Source organism: Bolinopsis microptera, chromosome 1 (assembly GCF_026151205.1).
Source record: "Bolinopsis microptera isolate Bmic1 chromosome 1, MBARI_Bmic_1.0, whole genome shotgun sequence".
NCBI lineage: Eukaryota > Metazoa > Ctenophora > Tentaculata > Lobata > Bolinopsidae > Bolinopsis > Bolinopsis microptera.
The window spans coordinates 24,069,932-24,080,842 of NC_087072.1; the positions used below are offsets into that span (position 1 = coordinate 24,069,932).

The following is a 10,911-nucleotide window of genomic DNA, read 5'->3' on the forward strand; positions in this document are numbered from 1 at the left end:
TGGGTGAGACAATTATGTGGAAGTCGAGGATGTCAGCTTCTAGTGCATTTTCGCGTGCTAGGCTGATGAACATGCTTTCGGTAGTTTTTGGCAGGGCAGATATAACGGCAAGGTTAGTCAGTTGCACGTCGAAGACATCCATCATTGTGATGTTTAGCTTCTTTGGTATGATATTCAACGCCCGCTCCCTCCCCATGTGCAAACAGATCATTGGGTCTCCAAGTCCTCTATCTGTTTCACTGAGGTCTATCTTGAAGTTTCTGCCTTCCATACTGATAATCTCGAGAGAGTTGAACATTGGGGATGTCTTCTTTATATCTATTTGCTGGTAGTGTGCATTAAGCTTTGCAAGTAGGTAGAGGAGTGGGTCTGTGACAGCTTCCTTGTGACACAGATCACTGCGCTGTTCTTGTGCGGATATCCTGTTTGTAATTGAGTCCACAACCTCTTGGTTCCATATTACTGCGATCGATTGATGGCCCAGTTTATGGTCAGCTTTCAGTTTGAGGTCTTCGCTTGTAGTGCCACCCATCGGGTAGCTCTTTCTGTTTAGCGTATTTTCCAGTATGGTGACTAGGCTCGCCGGGGTGAGGTTGGTGTCTCCGTTTAGGAAGTCGTGTTTGATGTGGATCAGAGATTCTCTCCCAGCAGAGCAATCATGGTATCCTTCCTCATTAATTCTGATACAGCCTAGTTCATGTTTTGGAATAGAGAATGATTCAGCAAAGTTAATGTCAGATTCTGATGGGGACCTTTTCCGCACAGGTGTTGCATTAAATAACTCCTTGTCGACCTTAAGCCGAAGACGTTTCTTCACAATTTCAGCAGGGGGGTATGGGCCTACTGATCTCGATCTCGGTCGGATTCGACTGAAACGGGAGTCGTAAGGGGATAGCAACATCCGTTTCTTGCCCGAGTGAATGGGCAGTGGGGTGATCTCAGGGGCTCCTAAGCCTTGTGAAGTGGCCATCGATTTCTTCATCAGCTTCTGACTTGGGTCTCTTGGCTGGAGTTATGAGAATGCTTGGGGTTGGCCAGGACTTTGTGATATCAAGTCGGGCTACTTGGTTTTGATAAAGAGGGGAGGGTGGTGTTCTGTTCCCAGAATCTTGTTCATCATCATCCTTTTCGATGAATTCTATTACTTTGTTTTTGAGAGACTCACTGACGGTCGTCGGGGTTTCTTCAGTGAGTGGTGAAACCACGGGGAGATGACAATCACTTTTCAGTGGGGTGAGCAGATGATCACCATCGTTCTCAGAGATGGTGGTTGTGTCAGTACTGTTGCCGAAAACCCAGTTGTTGGCGAATCCAAGTATCTTGAAAAAGGATTTTTCAGACACCATGCTGACGTTTGCTTTTTCATTGATACTGATGTTGTTTGAGGTTTCAAATCTACCGGGTAAACTTACACGTTTTTTGTTGCTATCGCGTTTATCCTCGGTTTTGACATCTGTATTCATTTCACACTGACTGAGTATCTTCTGTTTACTCTTTTTCGGACCATTTCCATCATCATCATCTTCCTCACTATCGTCTCCTATCGGTTTACTGTAGTTTGCACGGTTTCCTAAGGGTTTTCTACTGGTGACTCTGAGTCGTTGTGAGGTGTTAGAACTCGTGGAGTCAGACGAGCTTTGTTTGCCAGTATCATTACCTGAGGACTCGTCACCGTCCTGATTTGCGACTGATGTGGCTGTAGAGTTAAATGTATATCCTAAAACATGTATTTCTCTACATTGTACATGTCGTGTACTGAGTTTGCAGCCCACACTCCCGGAAGTAGCACAGGGAGTGTTGGTATAAGGTGTAGTAAATTTTGCAATATCTACCCGGGCTAGTGGCGGGACTGACACCGCGGGCCAGCCGGGTGGCGAGACTGCGGCTTCAGTCCGCTCAGACCGCTGCTTTTTGCATACCTCTGCAGTTATGCTGTTTTGACTCAGGGTGGGACACAAGAAATGGGACACAGAGTATAGGTTCTGGCAGAGAATTGACAAAAAGATGTAAGAACTGTGCGTGTCAGGAGTGAGAGGTTGCCTGTTCGAACCCGGTGTGGTGATTGTCCTAGTATTATGATACACATTGTTAGGGCTAGAGTTTAATAATTCAATATATTTCATAAAATAGACTATCCAAACTCTCCATCTCAATAATAAATCAGTTACTAATAGACTGCAGATAGTGAATCTAAAAATAAACACTAGTGTACGTGACCCCATATAAGGAATAACCTGAGTCACTTCCGGTGTGTGTCGGTAATAACTGTAGGGGGGTCGGTGTTCATTGCGAGTACTGTAGTGTTGTAGTTGTTCCTCTAGTCCTGCTTGCTTCCTTGACTTGTAGTCATCTTCTTGTTGAGCACTGGAATGGTAGGATGCCGAACGAGAATAGGAAATAGACAATTGTAATTCATCGGCACCACGACGGTAGTGCATATAAATTTTACAGTACTTAACTTGGGGAAAAGTAGCTGCAGCCTGCGCTTGTAGGTGTAGAGTTTCCAGAGGTAGAAAGGGATCCTTCAGAGAGTAGTTGGGAGGTTTTCCGCGAGAAAACCTCGGAGGGATCTTCATGGTTGGCATGAGCTCCATAAGGAGGTGACACGTGTCGAGGTTAGTGTTGAATATCGATCAGCGTGTAAAGTCAAACGAAACAAAAGCGCGTGTGTAATATAATTATATAACGTACAATATGAATGACATATGCTATAGTGACGTAACATATATAGTGCAAAGAATTAGTAACTTGCGAGATGTGATTTAGTAATAATCGACGTTAACATTTTGCAGTTTACAGTTGCACAATGTTGACGTCGATTGTTACTAACATTTATCTGAATTTAATACAAGTACATGTCACATATAAATTGGGTAGCTGAATGAAACTCGTGCCTCAAAATTTTCCGTTATTAGCATTGCAGTGTCCACGCCCTGTACTGCGTTAACGACCGAAATTTTCCCAATATGCAATTATTATTTTGCTTCTAAAATTCTCTGATAATTAATAATATATCGTGACATGTAATTGTAAGATAAAAAACCTCGCGCGCGCGGCGCTTACATCTGCACCTGAGAATCTCTCAGCAACGTGTGGCTGTCTGCGCGGCGGGCTGTGTATTGTGTATATAGCTGAATTTAAATTTAGATTTATTTGTAAATGTATAATAATATTAAATATGTATTGATTGTTTGTGGTAAATAAAATTTTTGTTTTACTCGTGCAAGTCCGAAATGAGCCGTGTGCTGCTTCTAGGAATTACATATGACAATGCATATCAGCACACTATTTGATTCACGATGTCAATCCTTCGCATCTCGCCGATCTGCATACGTGGTTGCGAGAAGCATTATTGGATGCGCGCGCGACCCAGTAGTGCATCGCGCTACAACAACACTGTTGGCTTTTTTAGAGACCTGATGAGTACCAAGCGGAAATCATGATTGCCATGTATGTAATATGTCTATAAATTCCTAGATTATGCACTAAGTTGGCGTTCTCCGACCAAAATTAAACGGGGAATCGTCTAAGCTTAAAATCACTTTTGAGGCACCTCGAAATTGAAAAAAAGCTTTTCACGTTATTATGTGCTTTTTATGGAGAAATAGGTCAATTGCAGTTTTAGTTTGTTATGTTATTCTCTTTCCAAAGTATTCCAAGTGATTTGTATAAATTCATATATTAACTCTGAATACATTGCAAAATAATATATCAATTCATTGTCACACGTTGTATGACCCGCCGCGCACGAAGTGCGCGGCTCCCCCTGTATCGTCGAAGACGATACAGGGGGGTCACCACGTGATACAATCAATTCATTCAAGCTTGAACGAAGTTACAGCTTGGCGCGCAATTTGGAATGTGCTTTTGGCGAAGATATAAACCGCACCTTAAAATAATTGTGAAGATTATCAATAATGTGAAAATCGAAATTAAATCATCATTAACAAATGTACACAAAAAAATCAAAATTTAATCGCGATCGTCCTCAGGTTCACATAGCGATGTGTATATAAACTTAACCGTACCCGTACGTGCTGCGTGACGCGCTTGTTTTACTGCAAGCGAGAGGGCTCTGGTTGAGGCAAGTCCTCAAATATAGTAAACAATGCGTGGCCTGGACTGACCCAGTGCGCTTTTTTACAGCACTTTGCTTATATTTTCTTGATACATGTTTCGTATCCCAATATCAGAGATAATATGCCTTCGGCGCAAAAAGTGGCATGCAACGTATGTCAATATTTTTCCACATAAAGCATATTACAAAAATTGCGCGCAAATTTCAGTAACTTCTTAGCTTTTAAACTACATGATTTGATATTTAATTTTTAATATTTCATATAACATAAATCTAATAACCAAATAATATTCACAGCAGAGAGCTGAAACCAGGTTTTCGATCAAACGCTGCCATTTTTAGTCAAACGTCGCCAACAGTCGCTTTCGTCCAATGAGCAGCGTTTGATCGTGAATTTGGTTTCAGCCCCCTCTGTGTATGTTGGATAGATCAGAATTTAATTATTAAAGATAAAACTGTGATAGTGTGTTGGTACATGTTACGTATCCCTTCGCTTCGCGCGCGAAAAGTGGTATGCAACGTATGTCAAAGTATAGTGTGATGTTAGCATTTTATTAATTGTTAATATTTGGGCTCTTACTAAATCGCTCGCCCAAAAATTTCACGTGACTTTGGTTATTTTGGTTTTGCAGCCGTACAAAACGGTTTACATAAACCCTAATTCCAACCATAACCCTAACCATAACCCCGAAGCTATCCATATTCTTAACCACAACCCTAACCCTAACCCGAACCCTAAATAATCGAATTCACGTTTTACTAGCCTGTCACGTGACCAAAACGGTTTTTTGCCCATAACTCTCCAGAGAAGCATTTTAACCCTACGTCATGGGGGGTGATTCGGAATCAGCGTCCAAAAATACACCGATCTAGATTATTTTCATGCCTAAAGGGCCTTTTCACAAGAATTTTCTTAAAGTTTGGGCGAGCGATTTAGTAGGAGCGTAATATTTGATAAGACCACATTTGGAATTAAATACTGTATAGCAATTGTGTTGACACACGCTGTAACCCCTTTTGATATTTTGGCAGAATCCAACGACACAGCTCTGTGGAATTAAGCATGTAATTCGTTAAGCTATGTTGATAATTTCTAGAAAGTATCAGAAGTTGTTCTTAGAATTAAAGGACGCAATTGCATTGAAAATATAATAAAGAAACATAACAATAATATTTGAATTTGGTTTCATCCTTATCTGGCGAAAAAGCCCTTCATTCCACTCGGAAGTTTGAATAGGTTTCTAAAATATTTATACTTAAATTTAAACTTATCATACTTAAATAAATAACAATGAATTTGATAGATACATTTTATTAAATAGTGAGATGATACTTTGTAGAGATGTGTGATTAATGTGACATCATAAATTTTACTTAACTTTACTTTATGTTGGGCTTCTTGGATTTTGCCAGAATTTTAATTTTATTTTAGTGTTATTTTAGAATTATGTCTAATATTAAATAGTGTTATTATATAATAATTGTCTATAATTTCCTTTATCAGATAAGTCTCTTGCTGCAACTTTTACAGGAATATGAAATATTTTGACTCTTATGTATGATATAACAGTACTAAAATTATAAAGCGCACCCAAAGTGTAATACACAATATGCATGTAACACTGTTACTGTACAATATTAACCTAATATCTTCCTTGTATTATTTAGATAATAGATATGCCTGTAGAACTTGGATATTGGTCTCTGAGAGGATTAGGAGAACCCTGCCGATTACTGCTGCGATACACTGAGACAGGTATGTTCCATGTAGTTTTATATTATGTACCGTATGTACATTACTTTTTTAATGAACATTAGCTTCTTTATAAAAGAAACGAAATGAAATAAAAGCAATAATTATGCTTTGTCAAGATGAAGAATCCACACTTCTAATCTAGTAATAGCTAGGTCAGGGCAGGGAGTCTTCCGAACATTTCTTGCCAACAAAACTTTAAAGTAGTGCCACACAAAAAATCTATTTTTAAGGGGCAGGGGTGAGGGGGGTCTTTGTGAAAATTCCTTTGAAATCGACCTTTTAGTAACTGTTATTTCAGAGTGGACAGATGCAGCAATACCACTATCCGAAGGGGATATGTGGTTTAAAGAGAAGAAACACAATCTCGGTCTTGACTTCCCAAATCTACCCTACATGCTGGATGGTGATGTGAAGCTCACTCAAACCTTGGCTATAATGAGGTATTTGGGCAGAAGATTTGGTCTATCCCCATCTGAGGCTGATATGGCTAAAGGCGATCTTCTTGAGCAGTATCTCATGGAAGTGCGCATAGGGCTTTCCATGGTTTGCTACAGCAGCGCTGATCAGTTTGAAGGAAAGAAGGCCGAATTTAATGGTAAACTAGCAGGTCGTGTTGAAGAGTTAGGAAAGTTTATTGGTGCTGGCCCATACGTTTTGGGAGAGGAGATCACATATGTTGATTTCTTGGCATTGGAGTTCATCGATCATGTTGCTGCGTTCTCTCCTGACCACTTTAAGGAAGGACCTTTAGTTGACTATGTCAACAGAATGAAAGATCTACCTGCACTGAAAAAGTTCTACGAAAGTGATGACTGTACCCACAAGTCTTATTCCATCAATTCTCCAATGGCACAGTGGCCTGGATGGCCCAAGAAGGAGTAAAGATATTTTATTACAGATTTGTATTTTAATGGTATGTAAGTGACCCACATATGCATGTGATACGGTCATTAAGTCAAAATTTATTATGTTTAGGTAATATATTATAACAATATTACAAAATTATTTACTTATTAGATAACATGTACAGTAAAACCCTGATTTACCGCACCCCGACTTATCGCGACCAATTCCTTCCCCCTAAGTGGGGCTTATATTATATTATATGTGAATGATGAAAACCCCCGATTTACTGCCAACCCCAATTGACTGCAGCTGCCAGCTGTTTCCTTTCCTACAAATTCCAGTGGTATATAAGGGTTTTACTGTATCATGGCATGGATGAAGATACTTATTATTGTTTTGTGGTTTTTCACAACGGCCATTTTACTTTTAGTTTGAATGATATTTTGGCAGAATCCAATGACACAGCTCTGTGGAATTAAGCATGTAATTCGTTAAGCTATGTTAATTATTTCTAGAAAGTATCAGAAGTTGTTCTTAGAATTGAAGGACGCAATTGCATTGAAAATATAAAGAAATATAGCAATAATATTTGAATTTAGTTTCATCCTTATCTGGCGAAAAAGCCCTTCATTCCACTCGTAAGTTTTAATTAATAGGTTTCTAAAATATTTATGCTTAAATATTTAACTTATATTTAAATTTATACTTAAATTTAAACTTATCATACTCAAATAAATTACAATGAATTTGATAGATACATTTTATTAAATAGTGAGATGATACTTTGTAGAGATGTGTGATAATGTGATATCATAATTTTACTTAACTTTACTTTATGTATGTAGGGCTTCTTGGATTTTGCCAGAATTTTAATGTTATTTAGGTGTTATTTTAGAATTATGTCTAATATTTTAGTGTTATTATATAATAATTGTCTATAGTTTCCTTTATCAGATAAGTCTCTTGCTTAAATTTTACAGGAATATGAAATATTTTGACTCTTGCATATTAACAGTACTAGAATTGAATATAAAATTATAAAGCTCACCAAAGTGTAATACACAATATGCATTTAACCCTATTACTAAACAATATTAACCTAATATCTTCTTGTATTATTTAGATAATAGATATGCCTGTAGAACTTGGATATTGGTCTCTGAGAGGATTAGGAGAACCCTGCCGATTACTACTGCGATACACTGAGACAGGTATGTACTATGTAGTTTTATATTATGTACATTCCTTTTTTATCGAACATTAGCTTCTTTATATAAAAGAAACAAAATGAAATAAAAGCAATAATTATGCCTTGTCAATAGATGAAGAATCCACACTTCTAATCTAGTAATAGCTATGTGATAGGTCAGGGCAGGGAGTCTTCCGAACATTTCTTGCCAACAAAACTTTAAAGTAGTGCCACACAAAAAATCTATTTTTAAGGGGCAGGGGTGAGGGGGGTCCTTGTGAAAATTCCTTTGAAATCGACCTTTTAGTAACTGTTATTTCAGAGTGGACGGATGCAGCAATACCACTATCCGAAGGGGATATGTGGTTCAAAGAGAAGAAACACAATCTCGGTCTTGACTTCCCAAATCTACCCTACATGCTGGATGGTGATGTGAAGCTCACTCAAACCTTGGCTATAATGAGGTATTTGGGCAGAAGATTTGGTCTATCCCCATCTGAGGCTGATATGGCTAAAGGCGATCTTCTTGAGCAGTATCTCATGGAAGTGCGCATAGGGCTTTCCATGGTTTGCTACAGCAGCGCTGATCAGTTTGAAGGAAAGAAGGCCGAATTCATTGGTAAACTAGCAGGTCGTGTTGAAGAGTTAGGAAAGTTTGTTGGTGCTGGCCCATACGTGCTGGGAGAGAAAATCACATATGTTGATTTCTTGGCGTTGGAGTTCCTTGACAATCTTGCTGCGTTCTCTCCTGACCACTTTAAGGAAGGACCTTTAGTTGACTATGTCAACAGAATGAAAGATCTACCTGCACTGAAGAAGTTCTACGAAAGTGATGACTGTACTCACAAGTCTTATTCCATCAATTCTCCAATGGCACAGTGGCCTGGATGGCCCAAGAAGGAGTAAAAATGTTGAGTGCATTATTATGGATTTAGATTCTAATGGCCCTATTTTATTAATCCACATAGGTATGCATTATGCATGTGATGCGGCCATCAAGTCGAAATTCATTAGGTTTAGTGTATTACAATTTAATATGCATGCACTGATTGTATATTATATTTACATAATATCATGATTTATTAGATTTAAAGATAATTTTGTCACAGGCCATTTTGTACAGTGGCCAAATTGATTTCCTATAATTATTTAGCAGAATCCAAGAAGCACTATGCAGTTCCACGATACACCTCATACGATGCAAGTTAAAAGTAAACAATCAGCAGTTTATTGAACTTTATCGTGGACAAGAATAAACACACAAGGGATTTTATTTATCCCGAAGTCTTCTTTGTTCTATACTATTGACGAAACTGCATCGGGCATCTTAGATCCTGCCAAAATGTTGAAATCATTATTTATTTAGTTTTCAATCAGATGTATTTAAACTATGTGTTATTAAATTTATTCTATAATAGAAAAATTGTGTTTTACTTATCCAATGTGATCGTACCTAAAGTAGAAAAATAACATTTAAAGATCTATTATTCAATTACTTTCTAAAGAGATCAAAAATTTAAAACAAAGCTACGTAAGCAGAAATCTGAAAAATAAATTTAAAATGCACTAAATTCATGTAATCCCACAGGTCATGGAACTGATATGGGTAATTGTTTTAGCTATAGCGATAATATACTCGATAGTCTCAACAATCCTCTTCTTATTCCCCACCATTATTCACTACAACCACGAAAATAAGCTCGATAATGTGACAATATCCGCCCACAGGGGTGGAGCAGGGGAGTTTATTGAGAACACTATGCCAGCATTTGATCACGCCGTTCAGCTTGGTGCCAACATGCTGGAGATTGATGTTCAGGAAACTAAAGACTCCGTTATAGTGGTATCTCATGATAATGACATGTACAGAGCAACTGGAAAGAAGGGTCTGATATCAGAGACCTTATACGCTGACCTACCTCCATACTCAAACCACTTGTTTTTGCAGTTCGACAGAGTCCAGTGCATCAGCAGTCAGACTGATTTCAGTTTTGTTAAGTTAGCCGATCTGTTTGAACACCACAAAGACGTTATAATTCATATAGACACTAAAGATGGCAAACCTTCGCTTATCAACACCGTCTCTGAGCTGGTTATAAAGCATGATAGATTTAGTAATACTGTGTGGGGTAATATGGCTGAAGCTAAGAACGACCTCAGCTACTCTGTTAACCCTGATATCACCTTGTTCATGTCTATACGAAAAGTTGCACTTACATATGCCATGTTTTATCTGGGACTCATAGGTTTCGTTCCCATGAAAGAGGCAGTTTTTGATATCCCCATGCCAAGTGCAATAGTAGACCAGTTTAGTGATGTGCTATCAAGAGGACAGAAGGTACTGGCTTACACCGCCCACTTTCTCATAATGAACAGGTTACTGTTCTGGCATCTTAGAAGACGTGGTGTTAAAGTGGTGGTGTTCGTGTTGAACCAGGAGAAGAACTTTGTGATTGCTGACAAGTACTGTGTGGATGGTATCATGACTGATTTCCCTAGTAGACTTGTTAAGTATCACAGTGATAACTGTAGTGAGAGTGGGGAGACTAGTCAGATATTGGGCAATGTTAGTTAAGATAACTAAGTTAAGAATTTGATATACGTACTGAAACTGTGTTACTGTGCAGTAATTTTGTATTTTAAGGTTCTATGTCAGCCAGAGAATCGTGAGACGGTTCATCTATCATCATAGTGATTGTTTTATTTCGAGGAATTTTGTGTAGCTCTAGATTTTAGGATTCCATGTACATTATGTTTGAAACTTGATTATTGAGATTGTTTATGATCGGTAGTTTTGTGATTTTTAAAACGTTTACATATTAATTAGTTAATTACTCTAATAAGTTTATTACTCTATTATTATTTAGTAACATGATATGTTGCCAGATTGTTCATGGTGTGTTGTTCTGTAGTTGGTTTATATTGTTTACAGTTTAGCTTTGATTTAGATGTAAGCTTGCGCTTGGTAATTAGATATCACGAAGTATTTTACATTCAAACACTGATTAGATTTATTTATTACTTAATTCTTACGCAAATCAT

The 10,911-nt window shown here is 38.1% G+C and overlaps 3 protein-coding genes across 3 annotated transcripts; all 3 read left to right on the top strand.

The window, feature by feature from the left end:
- Window positions 1-5,744: 5,744 nt before the first annotated feature.
- Window positions 5,745-7,338, top strand: LOC134820551 (glutathione S-transferase-like). Its single transcript, XM_063830998.1, has 2 exons — window positions 5,745-5,834; window positions 6,133-7,338. Exons 1-2 carry the CDS (start codon window positions 5,756-5,758, stop codon window positions 6,714-6,716), a joined length of 663 nt encoding a protein of 220 aa, XP_063687068.1. The 5' UTR covers window positions 5,745-5,755; the 3' UTR covers window positions 6,717-7,338.
- Window positions 7,339-7,801: 463 nt separating this feature from the next.
- Window positions 7,802-8,947, top strand: LOC134820560 (glutathione S-transferase-like). Its single transcript, XM_063831010.1, has 2 exons — window positions 7,802-7,891; window positions 8,192-8,947. The coding sequence occupies exons 1-2, from the start codon at window positions 7,813-7,815 to the stop codon at window positions 8,773-8,775; spliced, it is 663 nt and encodes a 220-aa protein (XP_063687080.1). The 5' UTR covers window positions 7,802-7,812; the 3' UTR covers window positions 8,776-8,947.
- A 514-nt stretch (window positions 8,948-9,461) lies between these two features.
- LOC134819526 (lysophospholipase D GDPD1-like) lies at window positions 9,462-10,776 on the top strand. Its single transcript, XM_063829508.1, has one exon. The coding sequence runs from the start codon at window positions 9,629-9,631 to the stop codon at window positions 10,442-10,444; it is 816 nt and encodes a 271-aa protein (XP_063685578.1). The 5' UTR covers window positions 9,462-9,628; the 3' UTR covers window positions 10,445-10,776.
- The last annotated feature ends 135 nt before the right edge of the window (window positions 10,777-10,911 follow it).